The 19,837-nt window shown below is 40.2% G+C and overlaps 2 protein-coding genes across 4 annotated transcripts; one reads left to right on the top strand and one right to left on the bottom strand.

The window, feature by feature from the left end:
• Positions 1 to 919: 919 nt before the first annotated feature.
• Positions 920 to 10,996, bottom strand: znf384b (zinc finger protein 384 b). Of its 3 annotated transcripts, none has more exons than XM_068323540.1 (11): positions 10,168 to 10,996; positions 7,209 to 7,276; positions 6,868 to 7,090; positions 6,323 to 6,436; positions 5,476 to 5,630; positions 5,306 to 5,397; positions 4,382 to 4,606; positions 2,697 to 2,864; positions 2,508 to 2,586; positions 2,246 to 2,404; positions 920 to 2,093 (listed from the first exon to the last, which is right to left on the bottom strand). In XM_068323540.1, the coding sequence occupies exons 2-11, from the start codon at positions 7,272 to 7,274 to the stop codon at positions 1,710 to 1,712; spliced, it is 1,665 nt and encodes a 554-aa protein (XP_068179641.1). In that variant the 5' UTR covers positions 7,275 to 7,276; positions 10,168 to 10,996; the 3' UTR covers positions 920 to 1,709. The 3 variants fall into 3 exon arrangements, with proteins under 3 accessions (XP_068179641.1, XP_068179642.1, XP_068179643.1); XM_068323541.1 differs by having other exon boundaries at positions 6,323 to 6,433; XM_068323542.1 differs by lacking the exon at positions 4,382 to 4,606.
• Positions 10,997 to 11,677: 681 nt separating this feature from the next.
• Positions 11,678 to 19,464, top strand: si:ch211-154o6.3 (uncharacterized protein LOC563854 homolog). Its single transcript, XM_068323771.1, has 13 exons — positions 11,678 to 11,928; positions 13,208 to 13,326; positions 13,778 to 13,974; positions 14,247 to 14,370; positions 14,637 to 14,758; positions 15,318 to 15,404; positions 15,583 to 15,672; positions 16,029 to 16,117; positions 16,747 to 16,969; positions 17,091 to 17,213; positions 17,364 to 17,529; positions 18,868 to 18,956; positions 19,095 to 19,464. The coding sequence occupies exons 1-13, from the start codon at positions 11,839 to 11,841 to the stop codon at positions 19,190 to 19,192; spliced, it is 1,617 nt and encodes a 538-aa protein (XP_068179872.1). The 5' UTR covers positions 11,678 to 11,838; the 3' UTR covers positions 19,193 to 19,464.
• The last annotated feature ends 373 nt before the right edge of the window (positions 19,465 to 19,837 follow it).

The following is a 19,837-nucleotide window of genomic DNA, read 5'->3' as shown; positions in this document are numbered from 1 at the left end:
GGATTACCTACACGTGAGATGGAAATAACCTGATAATAGTTCCTCTCACCTTTAATGGTATGGTGCAACTTTTGTAAACACCTGGAACGCCCTCGTTCCAGCAGGCTTCAGATATTCAACATACCTGCCTGTACAGGAGCGTCAAGCCCCATCAAGACCATTAGAACAAGAACACAGAAACTGATTACATCCCCCTTCAAAGCAGTGATGTATTGGTCGTCCGTCCGTTAGTCCACCAAATATCTTCGCAGCCGCTGCAGATAGAAAGATGAAACAAAAAGGACATTTACTCGGGCGGCAAAGGGGACGGAAATGAGGTGATGAACTTGACCCTGAGAAAACTAGGTCACGGTCAAATTTTTACTCTTACACACTCAGGAACCGGATAAGATAGAAAGACAAGAGAGAAGGCCAGTGTAAGACCATAGATCAAAGCTAGTGCTTTGATCAGTGACAGTAGGTCAGAGCACTAGCTTTGATCTTTGACCTATGCAAGTAGGTCAGGGTAAGATTTTGAATTCAGGGGTGTTGAGGGATGTAGCAGTCTGGCTGCCTTGTTTGTCATCTATTAAAACTCTCATGAAATCTCTGACAAAAAGAGGTTACTGTGTTTTGAAAAAAAAACTTTTTTTTCACAGCAATGTTACAAAGCCAAAATGACAAGTATTTACTTTGGGATTTTATCTGATACTCAATATCTTTGGATTTGATTATTTATGGAGTAGTCGTTTTAAGCCTCTCAAGATATTTTGAAACAATTTCAAACGAATTTAGAATAAAATCTTCATACAAAACACTTTTAGACTTTGCATTTGTTTATCTACATTATCGATTCATTTTTTGTTACTGTGTGGCATTGAAACATTCTGAATTTTAAACTAGTAACTGAAAGACGGCAATGACAAATTTTGTATAATATTTTAATGTACTGTATTATGTGCAGAAAGAACACTTTAAGATGACAGAATGTTCATAATGAACTATTTTAAACATCGTTATTGTGGAAATACAATAGCAAAAACACATTTGGATAAAATTTTAGGACTTCCAAGGACACACACAAACCAGTACAATAGGATGTCATGAATTTTGAACTTATCATCCCTCTGATGGTCATATGCAAAAGGTTTGAATAAGTTGTATGGATTACCTCATTTTTTAAACAATCTCATTTTTATGAAGTGATAGTATACATCAATGTACATACTTGATTGATATTTATCTTTCCTGACAAGGAAAAAAACCTTGTCAGTCAACCATTAATTTAGTCAAGAGAATGGCCAAAAATGGTTTTGGCCAAAGTTTTATTGGTGAGGAAGAACAGGTGGTAAAAAAAAATAAATAGAGAGAAGCGCTGTCTCTTTGACTCTCTTCTCTGTCGTAAAACCATCACTGTGATGGACTGAATTGTAATTATTGCAGTCTTCACATGAAATTTCTATTCAGACAGGACAGATAAGCAATGGGAAAACAAATCAAATTAGCCAAAAAGAAAAAAAGTAGCTAAGCTAAAAAAAAAAAAAAAGCCTTCAATAGTCTGTGACACAATAAAATCTGTCCTGTGCTTCAAACGGTCATCAGGCAGTCATTTATGTGTTCCAAAGTTCTTGTATCATGTCTGCAGTATTGCTTTTATCATTCAATCTCCCTTCAGTTCTTGAATCAATTTAACATCCCCATGGCTCAACGTCCTTGTCTCTTGATCACCTCTAAGAATTGAGATGCTCCACTTGAATGGTGGATGCTGAAACAGTGAGACAGAGGTCCTTGTTGGAAGCAATATCTGCTACAGAGACTGGTTTGTACTGGATGTCACTGGCAGACACAGTCTTGTACTGATGCAGGTCAAATGGACAGGAGATGGTTCCTGTCTCTGGGTAGTTGCTTTGGGTCCGTCCCTGCTGACCTCCACCGACTCCTCCAGTTGTGTTGCCTCCAGGTTGGCTCAGTCCTGCATCTGTGCCCTCTATCTGGCTCTGAGCTCCTGCCAGGCGTTGGTTCTGGTTTTGCTGTGCCGCCTGGATGGTCACGGCCGGCGGTGTGGTCAGCTGGTCTGGGTTGTGTTTCTCCATGTGTTTCACCAGATATGTCTCCTGGTGAGCAGACAGGCAGAGGGGGAAGTCAGCACATAACTACATGACGTAAACATTTGTTTAATGCCAGAGTAATTCATACTATTTCATACAGAAATATACTTCAGTTCTTGAAAATCTACTTTCAGTTCAGAAAAGGTAATTAGTCTTACCGAGGTGTAAGTACGGTTGCAGAGTCCACACGAGTAGATCCTTGCATGTTTGACTGTATGTGTAGACATGTGAACCTCCAGACTTGATGCATCTACATATCCTTTATTGCAGTTGGTGCACTTGAAGGGCTTGTCCTTGTTGTGTTGTCTTCGGTGGGACTGGAAAAAAAAAAATTAATGCATAGCATGAGTCCTGTAAGATAGGTAATAATTAACATTATGTGGACTCATTGTATGAAAGGAAACCAAAATTCTCTCTCACCTGCAAATTAGAGAGTTGCGTGAAGGATTTCTCACACCCTGAATGGGTACACTTGTATGGTCGATCTCCAGTGTGAATCCTGAACACAAGTTATCAAATACAGTACATGTACATACACAAACTCCTAATGTGTTCATGCAGATCTAAGCTGCCTGCAGAAAGACATTGAAGGTAAATACGTTGGCTTACCTGTTGTGTTGTTGAAGGTGACTGAGTTGCCTGAAGCACTTTTGACAGTAGGAGCAGGTGTAGGGTTTCACTCCGGTGTGAATGCGGACATGTTGAGCCAGATAACTAGAGTTGGCAAATGACTTGGTACAATGGAGACACTTGTGAGGCTTTGACTCTGTGTGGTTGCTGATGAGGGCAGAGGGGAGACATGAAATGGAAAGGAAAAAAGGAATGTAAAGAATTACAAAATTAGAAAAATTTATATTTACATTTAGCCTTTAGATGCTTTTATCCAGAGTGACTTACAGAATATGGTTTGCTCTATAAAGAACCAGTTGCAGTTTATATCTCTTTAAAAAAATCGGTTTTCAAATGAAAGGTATAATGTTTCACAAAATCAGAGAAAAATTACAAAGCCAAAGCATGAATAATTTTCTATGTCGATTTGACGCATACACTTCCAGATGATTGAGATACAGTAACCACAACTTATATATCTAGCTCTGATGTTAAGCATCTGTACTCTGAAATGACAGGCATGCACACAGTGATATGTTTGCATGGGTAATCTGCATCATCAGCAACAAAATATTTAAGGACAATTCCTGGTATTCAATCTGAAATGGATGCACTAGCAACGAATGGATGTGCTCCCAGCAGATGCATGCATGCAATTTTGCTCTGAAGGATGGAAATGCTCGCATAAGCAGATCATGAATAACCGACAGTCTATGATGTTGTTATCTCTCATCATTTTGATTTACTGTGCTGACACTGGTGGCTGATGACGAAAGCACTCACTGCATATAGATACGCAGTAGGCCACAAGAACTTCGATCTGATCATTCTCATTCATTTTACATAACCATAAACTGTGCATGCATCAGATCTTGGAACACAGATAAATGTGACTAAAATCTGATTTGAAAAGCCTTGATATGTTTGTTTATAAAGAAGAGAATCTGATTTGTCTAGCATTAATTCACATCATCCAAGATATGTGAATGAAGCATAAACTGATTTTATGAAAAGAAAATCAACAAGATGACTACAAAATGTCTGCAGAAAGCAAGAAAGCAGAGTAAGACAGCTTCGCCATTCAGTGGAGGCAGAAAGAAAAGGGCTTGATCATGACATACACACAAAAATCATAAAATGGAAAGAAGTCTGTCAGTAAACCCTTCTTTCAACATAAGTAAAATTCTACATGCATGTGTGTGTTTCTACTGAAAAGGCACTGGTAGAAGAAATTACTCAGAAAACACAGACAAAAGGAAAAGTAAAGTTAGAAAATGCAGAGTACAGAAAGACACAAGCAGAGTGAAACATAAATGAGGAGAGGGGCTGCAATGGTAAATTCTCTCATTGTGACATGCACTATAACACACCTCCATTTATTGAAATGGCCATTCTGATCTGAATATCGTGTAAAATATGGAAATACTTCTACTGGACTGAGACCACATTTATGTGTACAGTAATTAGGATTCAGGTTTTTGAAAAGGTCACTTCTGGATAGATTTGATTCCATGCAAGCCAACATCCACAGGTCAGTGAAATAGGCATCTGCACACTTCTCCCATCCCTTCCCCAGGAGGAAGAAAACAAAGAAAGCCTGAGGTTCTAAAATGCAATTGGCAGGACATGGTAACACAACAGAGGGAGATGGTATGGGCTGGTGAATGAGGGGGCGTCTGCAGTACCGTGTGTGCTGCTGTAAATGACTGAGCTGCCTGAAAGATTTCTGGCAGTAGGAGCAGGTGTAAGGCTTGGCCCCACTGTGGATGCGGATGTGCTGGGCCAGGTAGCTGGAGTTGGCGAATGACTTGGCGCAGTGAGGACACTTGTGAGGTTTGGCCTCTGTGTGCGACTTGGAGTGGATCTGCATGTCTGACTTACTGAGGAAGGTCGCCGCACACATCCGGCACCTACAGGCGGAGAGACACAGAAATAGGAGGGAGGGGATAGAGCAACAAAAAGAAAGTAAGGAAACGCATAACAGGAAAAGGAGATAAGAGAAGAAGATGGAAAGAGGAGAAAAAAAAGGAAATGAAGATTGTTGAAGAGACAGGGGAATGAAACATTGACCCACTGAAAGAAGGAAGATATAATAGATAATTATTTTTACTATAAAAAAGGAAAATGTACTATAGGATATATCAATGAAAACAGGACAACGGGGGGTTACATTTATTGTGTGACACATAAAGATGTCAAGACAAACATCAACGAGAACTGGGGTGGTAAGGCATGCAGACACTAGAGAGCATGCTATGTAAAGGAATAAAAAAAAGAACAGTAGAAGCTAGGGAGCTTTGATTTGCAGTGTGCAGAGGCAGAGACAGCAACCATATAGCACAGATGTATTTGTATCTAAAATACATGAAAAGAAAGAATCAATCGTCCACTAAAAAAGCTGTTAAGCTCTGCCACACCATGCATCAAAATGGGTTTAGAGATGGTGTTTGTGTGTGATAAATGCTTCTATCCAGCAGCATCTAGTGTTTCTAAAGAAAAAAATTGCCTCTCTACTGATTTCGACAAGACACAGAGTAGCAGATCTGCTTGCATTCCATAGCAAGAGTGAGGATGATTGGTGACACACAGCAGGTTACACCATACAGTACCTGTATGTCTTAGTACTGTCTTTTGGGCCATGACCTTGCCCTTCATTTGACGGGTCATAAGTGTGTCCGATATGATGCTGCAAAGTTGCTACCTGTCAAAAAAAAAGAATTGAAATATGAAATCATGTTTTATGAACTCAATTTTTCCTGTCTATCTGCATTTTCCTTACCTGGCCACCAGCAGCCAGATGAGCCAGTATTAGTGTTTCACCTCCTGGTTCACCCCCAGGACCGACTCTGGTCATTGTTACTTTCTTCTTCCTGCCTCGTTTGGAGGGTGCGGGCATCAGAACCACATGGGGCGCTCCGTCCCCTTCTTTTTTGTCTACAACAATACCAACAGCGGCAGGTGAAAAGGAGACCATACCGGTCAACAACACAACAGAAGAGTTTTGAATAGTTTCTGAGGAACAGTTGTGTTTCTATAAGTGATCCTTCAGTATATTCTTTGTCCTCCACATGTTCCTCTGTGAGTATACTGACTCAAACTTAATGTACCTGTAGTAAGTCATGAGATTTGAATCTATATTTTTCTTTCGGGTTTAATTGAAAGAACACATAAAAATATGACTCATTCTTAATAAAGTATGTCTAAATAACCTTTTAAAATTATATTAAAACTCATACTTTGGACAGAAAATCAGACTGTGACACTACCTCTTGAATTCAAATGTGGAAAACTCGATTCATTTAATCCATAAAAGCAAAAGTCTGTGTCACAGTATGGGTAAGTACTCAATCATTAGTGGCTCATTTGATGGTTGTGCTGCTGTTTAATGTCTGGGAACTATTGCTGCTTTAGAGAGAAGTGCTCAGTAGGGTTCATTAGCTTTGAGATATCATAAAGAGCAAACTGAAGAAAACTTAATTTATTTTCTTCTGTACACTGCATAATGAACAGGATTGATCTGCTCATCCACTACATTTTGTAGAATTAATTTTTTGAGAGAACCAACAACAAAAAACATTGCATTTCTGAGCCATATCCAAGATACAATATTCAATGTACTTGCTTACCTGAAGAATGGAGTGCTGAAACAATCATGGTTGTTGCTGGATGACCAGAGACAAATGACTGAGATGAGTTGGGAGAGACGAGTGTTCCCTGAGGTGTCGTGATGACTAGACCTGCTTCACAGGAAGAGAAGGAAGCCACAAAAAAAAAATCATCTTAACTACATTTCATGTTCCATATGCTCAACCTTGAAGTGACAGTATTAACAATTAAGCATAGCACTACTTTTTCTGTTATTAGAATGCAAGCCTGAGGTTGTTGCATAAATTGAGACACACCGGTGTTTATTTTACAAACTGTAATGAGCCCTTAGGGTTGCTTGGTTGGCCAACAGAACTAGAATTTCAATTTGCTCTCATCAAATTATAACATATGAATTTCAATTACTAAACAATTAAGAATTAAATGTTAAAGCTAACTAATACGGACTAGTATTAGTTCCATTTTAACATTTAGCGGTACTCCCGATTCAAACTGTTTTACATGAAGTATGTTGTGGAATAAACAACACCAGCTGAGATAGACATTCTTGCATACACAAGCTCACCTGCTGTCATGATGCCTGTGGATGGGACAGGCAGCAGGTTCTGGCTGCTGTGAGGAGGGTGAGAGTGTGCAATGGTACCCGTCTGCCCTCCTCCATCTGTCTTGGTCCCAGAAGTGGGGATGGTGAGAAGAGCTGTTTGGTAGTGGGGAGCAGATGGAGGCGAGAAGGTTCCACTCTTTTCCTGTTGCTCTTTTACCTTGTTTAAGAACATAGCATTCTCGATCTGTAAGTTAATAAGAGATACTTCATTGGATTTAACAGACAAGTCTCAATGTTCCTGTAGACTGAAGACAAATCAAGTAGGCTTATTTACTTAATCTTGATTTATTGTTCAAACGCACCTGTCCTGGTACAGTGGGAATGGGAGACCAGAAGTAGGATGAATTAAAGTGAGAATCCTCCATCATTTCTGCAATGACACAAAAGATTCAGCAACAAATAATCATAATTGCGTTGTTGGTATGACTAACAAGAACCAATGCAGTCAGAGACTGCAACACCCCGCGACACCCCTGAATTAAAATTTTTACCCTGACATACTTGCATAGGTCAAAGATCAAAGCTAGTGCTCTGACCTACTTTCATAAAAGCACTAGCCTTGATCTATGAAAGCACTAGCTTTGATCTATGAAAGTAGGTCAGAGCACTAGCTTTGATCTTTGACCTATGCAAGTACGTCAGGGTAAAATTTTGATTAAAGCCCTAGCTTTGATCTATGGTCTTAGTCACACTGGCTTCCCTTGTCTTTCTATCTTCTCAGATTCCTGAGTGTACAAAAGTAATGTGTTTTTTGTTTCATCTTTCTATCTGCAACGGTTGTGAAGATTATTAGTGGACTAACGGACGAACACACAAATGCTGACAATTACAATACACCACCACAATTGACAGTGCCAACAATAATAGTTAAAGAAGTACTGCATAGCATAACCAAGACCGACTTCATGACAACCGAGACAACGTGACTAAGCCTTCCATAATCAAAATCATTTAAAAATTATTACAAAGAAGTACAATCCTCCAAACATTCTTTTCCTTTAGTAATCTATGAAAATACAGGAGCACCACAGGGATACATTTCATCCTCCCTTTCCTTTGCTCTCTCCCCCTCCTTTTCTATACATTCATGTCACTAATTCATGTAACTAACTTCTTTCTCAGTCCACAAGTTACCATGGACTGTGATTGGATCCACTGCTGTGATCATGACTGACATTATTATACTTGTTATTACAGGTGTTGTCCTAGCAACTGTAAATGTAGTGAAAGAGGAAATGTAGGTAGTTGGTGTGAGAGAGGAGGATGCAGAAGACAGGGTTAGATGTTTGCAATTGATTCGCTGTGGCGACCCCTGAAGGGAAAAACCAAAAGGAAAAGAAGAAGTCCAAGCACCTGTAAACTACTGTAATAACTGTGAATGTTATTGTGGTTGCACACGTCTGTGTTCTTCTTCCTCACTCCCTCTGTCGAGCATTCTCTCCCCAAAAGGAGTCAGGTTCTATCTGTGATCTCTATCATTAAAAGGCAGTTTGTCATCATCACTATATCTATGTTCTCGCCCATGGGGGACTTAACTGGGTCTCTGTAGAATACAGAATCGATCTAGACATAATCTTCCCGAGAAGTACCTAGATTTAGCTTTTGCTGTGATTTAACACTATATAAATAAAACTGATTTAACATGTGTATTTAGGATAAGTTGACAAACAGAAGCAGACATAATTTTTGGTCAAATGGAACACTTTAAAGTCTCCTTCAAATCAATAATATGTAAACAGAAAATCCTGGGAAAAATGTATTTAAGTATCCAACCACAACCAGCTACGATAAATTTTATTAGACACGATTAAATTTTTTTTCTGCCTCAACTTACACTAACTCTCATGACATCACCTCAGGTCATTTATGATAGTGTCAGGTCCCTTGTGATTTGTTCCATTTACACTACCCAGAAAAAAAACAAAACGATGTCGCATCCAGCTGGAATTAAAAATATTTAATGTACATTGTACATCAGGCTTACTGTAACATACAATTTATCTAGTGTTTCCAAAAACCAATTAAGCAAGAACCATTTCAATAGCTCAATGCAACAGTCGAGCTTAAATATAACAAAAAAATCTTCCAGCAGCGTAATGACAAATCTTAGCCCATTCCTCGTGTTCCAAGGACTCCAGTTCTGTAATAATCCTGAGTTTATATGATCCAACTTCTCTTTTCTAATTCAATTCTTCTTATTAGCATGTGCTTCATTTTCCCTCCTCCATACTGATGTCCCCCCCCCCCCCCCCACAGCTACAGAGACAAAAATCGGCAGATTATTTAGTAGATGGTCCTGAGCATGTTTGGGCTGTCATTTCTTGTCACTTGGGGTTAGTAGTACTGAACATATTGGTGTGCAGGGCATGGATCTGTCATGTACATTTACTCCTTAACACAGTGTTTTAACTACACCTGATTTGCTAGAGTTTGCTTTTTTTGAAGAATGCTAATCAGAGGGTTGGAAAATTCAGAGGCAGTCATTAAAAGTAGTATTTTGTGTTGCACTTAAAATCTGTTGCATAGAACTATCCCAGCTGTTTTTGTCTGACTGGTTATAGCATAAAACATGTGCTGGAGAGTATGTCAGTAAAAACCCAATACAGTATACAGTACTAAGCTTCCAGGTGCATAAACATAAAAATGGCACTGGCGTGCGCTGTAAACATAGCTAACACAGAGAGAAACTGACTAGTATTAGTTACTAAGATTTAATAACTGACGAGAGGACATATGTGTGGTGACAAAATGAAAATATAGTCAAAAATATTTTTGGCACAACGCAATCAAGTGTAAACTAGCTAATGTTCCTGGTATGTTAATGACATAGTAATACTCAGCTATCATGACGAGACGTCACAGACTGATTTTGAGCTGCTACATGTAAACTGAGATATAAATTAACCAAACAACATTAATTAATGGGACGTAAACGTCAGCAACAATTAAATGTCAACAACGAGCTCAAGAGAAGTGCTCGGTTTCGTCAAATAGAGTTTAATCAGGCCTGACGAGCTTTTTATTCAACAGTTAGCTAGCATTCAGCTAAGTGTCTCTCTAGTTCCCCCTGGCCTTAGATGAAATAGAAGGGAGAGCAAAAAAAAAAATCCCATATGATTTTTTTTTTTAAAAAGCGAAGAGAAAACCCCCCACAACAGACCATCTTTACAGACTTCCGGCTGTGGAGACGGTGCAGACGGCAGCAGTCATGCAAATCTACTACAAAATACTCCGGACTGCATGGAAACGAGTGGCGTTTACCGGCAACGACGACTCCGTCCGCCTCCCCGGAACTGTCGTAGGCCGGAGAGATTTGGACAAAGTTGTCCTAATTCTCACAAACCAATGAAGTTTTTCCACCTCTGTGCTTTTCTTTTTTTTTTTTTCTTTTTTTTTTTTTTAGTTTTTTTTTTCCCCCCTCCGGTGAAGGAGCTGCCGAGTCAAGCTTTACTTCCTCCGGATACGGTCGTCGAACAAAAGAAGCGTCTGGTGACGTCACTTCCTCAAAATCTCGGGCAGCGTATCTAAAATGCTTAAAATATTTGCTGTCCTTCGTTTAGTGATTTTACAACAGTAGATAAATGAATGACGTACACGGATCAGTGTTTAGATTAGCAGTGTGAGGGTAGTTTAACGTGTTTAATGCTGTCGGGTGTTGATGCGAAATAATATGGCAGTCATCAGAGCACAGATATCCATCAAGACCCATTAATACCCCAGTATTTATTTAGGCCTTACCCAGAATTATACACTAGGTTTTAATTTTTTTTTTTGTTCTGTGGGATTAGTGTGAAACCTGAAAACAATTGTTAGAGAAATGGCCTTGATCACTTCACCCATGTAGTCCCAAATGACCCCTCCTTGGAATAAACACCTCTATTAAAAGGTTCAAATGTGGGAATAAAATGACATGTTTAGAAATACCTCAGGAGTTGTGACATTTCTGAGAGTCTGCCATTGCCAGGTGGTTTCATTGAGCTGTTGCCTGACCAGCCTGAGCCCTTACCGCAGATCCACTGTAAGCCTTCAAGTTTGTAACTTTGAGGAGCTAGAATAGGTTGCCATTGTAAATTAGGACATCTGAAGGTTGTGCCATAAGTACAACTACTATTGTTGGGGGTGGGGATGTCACTAATTTCTGGTTGTGTAAAATGTATAATCCAGGTGTGGCACAAGTAGATTCTGATGCAAATGTTTTGTGTTCCAACTATTTTATGTTTGTTGCTTCTGAGATTAATCCTTAATGTGTATTAAATATTTAACCTTCGTGTAATTTCCTCATAGTTTTCCAATTTGTACACCCAAATTACTTATTTTTGTTAAATTAAGGATGTGTGTTCATTGCTACCAATACGTGAATGTGCCGAAACACCTTTTTGTAGTATTGTAATTAAATCACTGACATAGATAATTATGGAACAAAAAATCCCAACATCTGCACTATAGATTGTTAATCCAATATCATTATACAGTACATTCCTCTACAATGTCATACATCCAGTATGATTCAGAAAATACAGTTATGGTCAGTTTTTCAAAACTCCTTTCATTATAGGTTGACTTTTTCGTTAGGTTTTCAGTTAAACATAACACACGCTTGTGTCTCTTAGTCTATGCAGCGTAATGTCATAGATAGTTTTTAAAATGAGAATAAAACATAAAACTGCAAACTTTTTGCGTCACCGGTGAAACTCTTTGTTAGTGGAATTCCCAATTTAACCACACGGTGTCGCTGTGGCGACAGTCACACACGTCTTTCCTGTCGTCAACATCCGGCAACACGTCTTCATACCGCGGAGCTGCCTCTTCACGTTTATTTACATGAAACCCTCCAGTTGTTTTATTTGTCGGCGATGTTGTGTGTTTGACATTTTTCGGAGTGAGTGTGAGTCAGGCCGTTTAAAGCGCAGTCAGGTTCAGCATTAGTTTCAGATGGGGGAGGTGAGGAAACTACAGAAGAAGTTGAGACAGATTGAAAATCTGGAATTGAAATTCAGTCTCACTCCAGAGGAGAGATTTAAGGTACAGAAACACGTCATCGGCAAATAAACCGAGAAAGTAGGATTATGTTTTGATGCTAGAAAGCTCCAAAATTGTGATGTAAGGCATCGTGTACTAAGCATGAAAATGTTGATATAATAAAGAAGACAAATATGTGATAAATCTAACTTAATAACAATAGTTGCAAATGTAATATGACATATATTTCATTAAAGAGTGTGAGCAGAACAAATAATGTTTATTACTATATTACTGAGGCATTTTCACTATATTATGAAAATGCCTCAATTCATTGTTCTGCGGTATTAATGTCACTTAATTGGAAAGGGAGAGGAATGTGGCGCCCTACGCGTCAATAGTATAAGATCTTATAGTGAAGATGATGAAGGTTACTAGCAGTAGCCATTATTCATTTATGTGTTGCATTTCCTTTGTGTGAACTTGTCTTATGAAATAGTGTGTTACACAAAATGTGCCCTATAATTCTGCCTCATCATTAAAATAATAGACATTAAAATGTGGCAAAAGTTCTCAGATGTACAATGTTTTAAAAACTGTCCTAGACTGTTTCTGTACAGTATTTTTACTGTACATGGCTTTTATCTCTTGTATTTCTAGTCTAGTGTGTACTTCAAATTTGTTTTATTATTATATTTTGACATGTTTTTCTTTTCGTTCCATTTTTTTAAAATCTGGAACGTATGGTTACTTTTCAGATTTGTATTTTACAGAAAAATATACTGTATATAATGTATAAAATGTGACTTCGTGTGTTGATGCTTTTATTTCAGTGCAATTGTCCTACTTTTTATTGAAAGGACTATAAATAAAACAGACAGATTTTCTTTTTCTATGAACAAATACTAACAGTTATTTGGATGTCTCCAGAAAGGGTTAACAGTCATCCTACATTCCCCACAATGCACCTCTGTTTTTATTAGACCTTCCTTTCTAAAAATTAGATAGTATTTTCAAACCTCATATTCTCAGTCTTCCAAGATAATGTAGTCTGCAAGCCTGAGCCATGATAATCCAGAGGAGATCACTGATATATTTTTAAAACTTAATTTTGCAGCGCCAGATCCACAGCAAATATATGTGTGCTTTAAATGTAGTCGACCTTTAATTTGTAACTCTGGTGGAGTGCTCTCTGCCCACTAGGAAGATGACATACACAACCGATGTTGCCAGTTGTACGGTAATAAATTATGGCAGGCTGAGTATGTCGGCTGTGCATATAAACAAGTTGTGGATTTAGCAGCTTGGTTTACTACCAATCTTGTGTCTTCTTGCCTGTCAGATCTCCAGGAAGGCGGAGCTGCGTTCTAGATTGGCTGAGGTTCAGCTGCAGCTTTCTGGCCCGCAGCAAACTCCAGGGATTGTGGGAGACGGAAAAGAGGAGAAGATGAAAAGACAAGTGTAAGGAAGTGAGGGAGAGGTACTAGCAAGGGGGGGGCAGATTGAGAGAAGCATAATTCTTCAAAAGCAACAACATTCACTTTGAAGCTTTTGATCTTTTTTGTGTGTCTGTCCAAACACACTGGAGGTGAAATGCTGTCACGTTTGAAGAAAATTGGAACTTTTTACTGCTCATGTCGTGTCAATGTAAACATCACTCAGGGATGTCATACTCCGTATTAAAGGCCCTAAGGGCATCTGAGGACATCAGTAAAATCACGTGGGGGTGGGGTATCAACATTACCCTAAATAAGATACACACATTTTATATATAGAGATTAGTAGGTCATTAGTAAGGAGAAATTGTTTTGAGTGGGACTCAGACCCTCTACAGGTATGTTCTCTGTCAAAATGTTGTGTGCTGTTTGCATTTTGATTATTCATTCAGCTCTTGTTCTCTGCACTGGCACAGGGAGGATGCCCCTGAGACTCTTCCATCACAAACACCTCCAGCCTCTAAGGTCCGCAAGGAAGAAGAGGTGTCCAATGCTGAAGCGATGCCAGAGGCGGCTGCCAGGCAGGAGGACGGAGGAGGGGGAGCAGAGACAGGCATGCGGTGGGAAAGGACAGAGTCACCCAGCGAGTCCGATGAACGACTTCGACAAGAAGGTGGGATAATTCAAAAAAGCTACTTTCGTTACTTTAAAAGTAGAATTCAGTTCCTTATTTTATTATATAAAATCAGGTTTAACAGTTGTACCCACTGTAATACAGGACTTACAAGTACATGTGGCTGTCAGTGTTAAAATCAACAGGCTGCATTTGCAAAATTACCTCCACAGTTGGTGGTGGACTGATCTAAACTGAATCTGCTGTGTAGATTAACATACGGGGTTGCGATGAGGCAACACTGCTAATTACGCAAATCGTTTCCTTCACAGATGCTGAATTTACATCCCTCAGATCATCTTGGGAGAAGGCAAAGTTTCGCTTGAGGCTGTTGGAAGGTCACAATGACATTGTCACCTGTGTGGCTGCTGTTGACAACCTGGTGATTTCTGGAAGGTAACGCAGAAAAGAAGCCCTAATTTACATAATGGAAGTGTAAATTGAACAGTTCACCTAATTTATCACTTAATATTCCCTGCTTTCTCTCTTGCTGCCTGACGGGTATTTGTTTTTCTACCTTCTCCCGGCACGAGTCTCTCATGATTAATGTTGTAAGCCTTTTAACATTGCTGGTGTTTGCCTGCCTCATCTCACTCACCAAAACTCACACTTTGTCCTCCTACGTGCTCCCTTTCTGTCACTGCCTGTGTTTCTGCTCCTAGCCGAGATACGACGGTGAAGGTATGGCATGTTCCCACGGCGACGGAGCACAAGAACCTGGGGGGTCACACTGGTGGGGTCACCTGTCTGTCTGCACCTCCCCCTGAGTACTGCAAAAGGCTGTGTGAGGACACGCACACACATACACACACAGAGACACACACACAGACACACTCACGTGTGGGTTGACTACAGCTGAGTAATGGCTGTGTCCAACGGTCTAGTAATTATAGGAGCCGTTCATCAGATCAGCTCCAGTTAGAGATAATCTCAGTGGACACTTTAGGCAATCCCCTGTCTGTCTGAAACAGGCTGCCTTCCATCAGTTTAACTCCAGTGGCTCCACCTTTACTTCCTCCCCACCTGCTTCCCCAACTTCAGATTTCAAGCGATGTAGTGCTGCACATTCAGGATGCAACTTGGCCAGGATGCAACTGCCACATTGTAATCATTCACAAATTTATTTTATTTTTTAAATCATATCTGCTTTTGACTTTTTTATAGCAGTCTACTTTTTACATCATTCCATCTTCATTTTTCTCCTCTTTTTGTCCTTATCTGAACCTTGTTCCTTTCTCCCTCTCTTTCTCCTCTCCCTTCCCACTCTTCTGTGTGTGTGTGTGTGTGTGCGCGTGCGTGCGCGCGTGCGCGTGCGTGTGTATGTGTGTTTGCCCTCTCCCCAGCCCGGGCCCTGTCTCTGTCCGACAAGGAGAGGTTTATTTTGAGCGGCTCCTCAGACTGCTATGTGAAGATCTGGGCCCTGAGCATTGGTATGCACAACCACACAAACACACACAGACATATACATATATGTATTATTAAGATACACAGCGCTTCAGGGTCCTGTCTGGGAAACTGGTGTGCATGCGCATTGTAATCAGTGTTTTCCTGTGTAACTGGTGGTTTCTGTGCCCTGTCAATTAAATGAGAATTTCCTGTTACCTTCAGGGCAGTGTGTTAAGTCTATCTACACATTCAATGCCGTGACTGCACTCTGCTTTGTCCCAGAGGAGGATGGCTGCATCATCACTGGATCAGGTGAGTTTTTTGTGAAGCAAGCAGGTGTACGTGAGGAAAAAAAAGAACAGTTTGTGACACAACGAACAGTATAATTGGAATGGGATGTTGTCATTTCACATCATATTTGTACGTGTATTTGTCCTAATTAGTGTGTAGGTGAGTGCACGTGTCATTACTGATTTAAAGGCAGAGACTCATGTGGCGACATAATCTGCCAACAAGTTAGAGAGTGTAGCAGAGAGTTATCAGGACAAATCAGAGAGATGCAGGCTCACAGTTTAGACAGTTGGTCTCAGGTGGGTTGACCGTGACCAGCGGTAATGACTTCCAGATGCCTGTGAGCACACGCTAACCTCAGACTGTCACCCCTTCAGACGGGGGGAAAGTTCAAGCCTGGAGCTGGCACACTTTTGAGAACTGCCAGTCAGTCAACGCTCACCAGGAAGCAGTCACCTCTGTGCAGGTGGGTCCATCATTTACCTACTTAATGCGTTAATGCTGTCCGTGACGAGGATGCTCGAGCTGCTGTTTAAATTTTCAGCCTATTTTTATTATATTGACGGCCAACACAAAATTCCACCAGTGCCTTTCTTCCTCTGTAGAATCTGTCTAAAGTAATTTTAGTACATTTTTAGTATTAATATGTGAAAAAGCCTCTCCTGAGGAAATCAAACGGAATCAACATCAAACATATTTCTGCACATTGATTCCCACACACACTCTCTGTGTTTAGTGCTTTCAAATGAAAACCAAAGATGTTTTTTTGAGATGTAAGCTGTGGAGCTTGGCCAATTTTAGAGAGAATACTGTATGTATTTTGAGCAAAAAGGCCTTTTATATTGGGTATTGAAATCTGCTGCTGCATGTGTACATTTATTCTCAAAAACCAATCATCCAAATACGCCCAAAGCGTGAAAGCATGGCACGTCATTGTGGTCGTTTTTGTTGTTTGTCGTGCACACAATCCATTTAGAACCAATGGCGGCAAAGACATTTACATATTAAAACTGCTCACATGCGAGCACATTCAGCACACACATAGTGGCTTAAGACTCAGATCACCATGACAACCATGTCTTCTGTGCTCTCTAGTCTCAGGGTCCACTGGTGTTCACTGGCTCGGCTGAGGGAGGGGTTTCTGTGTGGGAGAACCGGTGTTGGGATCGAGACCCTTTGAGACTGCTGCACCACTGGAGCGGCCGGGTGACGGGCTGCGGAGGGGGACTGGGTGGGCGTCTGATACTCAGCCCACGGGGGGACAGAGTTTTTCTGGCTCATGGTCAAGCCTGGATCAAGATTTTGAACTGGAGGACTGGTGAGCTTTGGAATGGGATGAGTGGAGTATGTGTGTGAGATACAGAAAGATTTGAAATAGAAGGTAGATTTTTGGAACATTTGCATAATCCTTCCAACCAACATCTGTCCAATTATCACAGGAACCATGTCCAGACTGACCAATCACAGCAGTATCACCGGGGTAACAGATTGTGCTCACCAGACAGGAGGCCTCCTAATTGGCTCCTGCTATGATCTGGTGAATGGAGAGAGCTCATTAAATTGTGAGTGTCATCAAAACCCATGTGCAACCAAAACTTATCCACTCCTCTCTGAGTGATTGAAAGAATTACCAGGACTTAATGCAAAATCAAATGCACTTTGTTTCCCTCTGTTGACCTCTGTTCCCTTTGTCATCGTCCCCCTCCCTCTAGTATTCTCCCTGCCTCAGTGTCAGTACCTGGCCTCTCTGACCTGGTCTGATGCTCCCAGAATTCTCTGCTTTGCTTCATGGACCACAGGGAGCGGAGACCACCGGTGGGTCACCGGAGGTCGCAACCTTATCGTATGGGAGCAGCTCCCGGGTTCTGGGAAGCAGAGGTGGGCGTAACACTTATCAACACAGAAGAAGAAGTTTTCAGTTGAAACTGCCCAATTATATTTCTTGCATAATTCTTCTCAGGGCAGCACATTGCTAATTCTAAAACTATACTGGGATTTATAATGTGCTTGTGTATTTAAAGGATCTTGAAACAAATTTATGCTGAAATTACTTTTTATCCCCTTGACCATGATGTGTTGGGCCAAAAGAATCTGGAACTATACACCCAGCTTCACCAAACCATACTCATATTTGAATCGTGGTGAATAGGTGTGTCTTTTGACATTTTGAACATCAAAAGACGGGTACACATTCATTGTTAAAAACACCGTGGAGATATGTGTTATTTATTGGTTCTTCATTTTCGTCTAAAATAATAATTATTTCATGTAGCAGAAACTGAATTTTTCAGTAACTCACACCTTAAAAACACTCCTGTCTGTACTGCGGTTCATACATTATATTCTCCAGTTCTTCAGAGCAGTTTGCAATTTTCTGTGCAACTGTAATTTTTGATGATTTCAGCCTTTGCATCCTGACTCTCAACTGTAAGTTTCATCTCAACTCCGACAGTGTTGCTTATTTAAACATAACACTGTGGACTACTATTAAAAGAACAGACACCTTTTGATGACGTTAAAATATCAAAAGGCACATATCTCAAAAATGTGTTTTTTGTTGTTCCATGTAAAAACGTTGTTTTTCGGCTCATTTATGCATCATTTACAAATAGATGCATACCTTTCAAGCGTTTCTGCCCTTGCGTGCCCTTTATGTTGGCGTTGATCCATCCACAGGAGGCCAGCGAAGATTTGACCATTTTAACAATAACAAAAATGATTGGATGCTGTCGTAATGTTGTTAATTAATAAAAGCAGAGGCGGGTTAGGTAATCATTAGTAGTCTGTAATGGCATTAAATACATTATTACATATGAACAGAAAGTTTTTTTCCCAGAAGATGTGTCTGTTGTTTTGTCATGTCTTGTGTTAATTACGTGTACACTGCCCCCCATGATTTCCGGTGGTTCTGCACCCTTTCGTCCAAATGCGCAAGCTTTTCGAAAACTGTGCTCCGAGAAACAAAATGAATGGAAGACTACATCTGTATCATCATCCATTTCTAACTTTAACCTATAGATAAATCTGAAGGGTGATCTCTTTGTCCACAGCAAGTATCCAAAACAATTTACACTTCTCTAAGCTCATTAAATGAATGGAGCATAATTTCATACACCGATCCATTTGTTGTACTTTTTTTTTTTTTGCGTGGCTTTTTGGATGATATGTCATTTCCAGATGACTCTTGTTAATGGATTCTGGCTATAAATGTTACAGAGGCGATGTGACAGTGAAGAGAGACAGCCGATTGGAGTCCTGCTTATTGGAGTCAGAGGGGGACTCAGACGATGACGAAGACTCTGATGGTATACAAACACGCACCTAAACACATGCTGCAATGTTACACCTTTTCTGACGCAGATGCTGAATGAGTAACCACTGTCAAGATCATTTTAGATGTTGCGTGTCTTGATGAATCTTTGTCACCTCCTTGACAAATTTAGATTGTGTGGATGATGACAGCGATGAGGGAAGACACAGTCAATGTGACGGTGCAGCGGACGGAACGGCTGGCTCGTGGTTGCGCTGCGTTCTCCAATGAGTGTTGGTTTTTCTCACACGGCGGACACCAAGGCCTGGAGCCATGAAGAAGAGATGAGAAGGAGGGAGTGTAGTGACATCATAAGGGGGTGGAGTGGGACAGACCTGAGTATCAGTATCAGAAGAGGAGCATATGGATTGAGAAAGTGTGTGTGTGTGTGTGTGTGTGTGTGTGTGTGTGTGCGTGTGTGCGTGTGTGTGTGTGTGTGTCTGTGTCTGTGTGTGTAAGTAGTAGATATTATTTTCTATGTAAATATCATTTCAACATGAAATAAAGCTGTGACACTATAACTCCCACCTTCACATTTGCAAGTGTGTTTTTTTACTCCAATGTGACCCTACTTCTTCTTCAAACACTGGTTTGTTGCTGCTCAGCCGGTTCAGACTGTGGAAATGAATTTAAATTAAATGTTATTCAATCTTTATTCCACTCATCCCTTCCTTTTTTACCCCTTTTTTTTCTTGTCTGTATGAGGGGTTTTTTTTTTTGTCTCTGGGGTGTTTTTTGCTGTTTGTAAACATAATTGAGGACTTTCTTTTTAAATGATCACATTAATGTCGCCCTCAGTATCAAGTCTGTTTGCTTCATCAAATTCATTTTGGTTCCTCTGCATCCATTTAATTGAACTCCTTTTTAAAAAACATA

The sequence above is a fragment of the Antennarius striatus genome, chromosome 9 (genome assembly GCF_040054535.1).
Source record: "Antennarius striatus isolate MH-2024 chromosome 9, ASM4005453v1, whole genome shotgun sequence".
Classification (NCBI taxonomy): Eukaryota; Metazoa; Chordata; class Actinopteri; order Lophiiformes; family Antennariidae; genus Antennarius; species Antennarius striatus.
This window is presented reverse-complemented; position numbering and strand designations above follow the sequence as displayed.

Excerpts from the sequence above, each read along its gene's own strand:
- znf384b (XM_068323540.1), bottom strand. The coding sequence starts at position 7,274 with ATGATGGAGGATTCTCACTTTAATTCATCCTACTTCTGGTCTCCCATT. Across the intron at positions 2,865-4,381 it reads CATTTACAGCAGCACACACG|CAACCACACAGAGTCAAAGC; the intron begins GTACTGCAGACG and ends TGCCCTCATCAG. Across the intron at positions 2,094-2,245 it reads GCAACCGTACTTACACCTCG|GAGACATATCTGGTGAAACA; the intron begins GTAAGACTAATT and ends TCTGCTCACCAG.
- si:ch211-154o6.3 (XM_068323771.1), top strand. The coding sequence starts at position 11,839 with ATGGGGGAGGTGAGGAAACTACAGAAGAAGTTGAGACAGATTGAAAAT. Across the intron at positions 13,327-13,777 it reads GAGAAGATGAAAAGACAAGT|GGAGGATGCCCCTGAGACTC; the intron begins GTAAGGAAGTGA and ends GCACTGGCACAG. Across the intron at positions 18,957-19,094 it reads CGATGACGAAGACTCTGATG|ATTGTGTGGATGATGACAGC; the intron begins GTATACAAACAC and ends TGACAAATTTAG.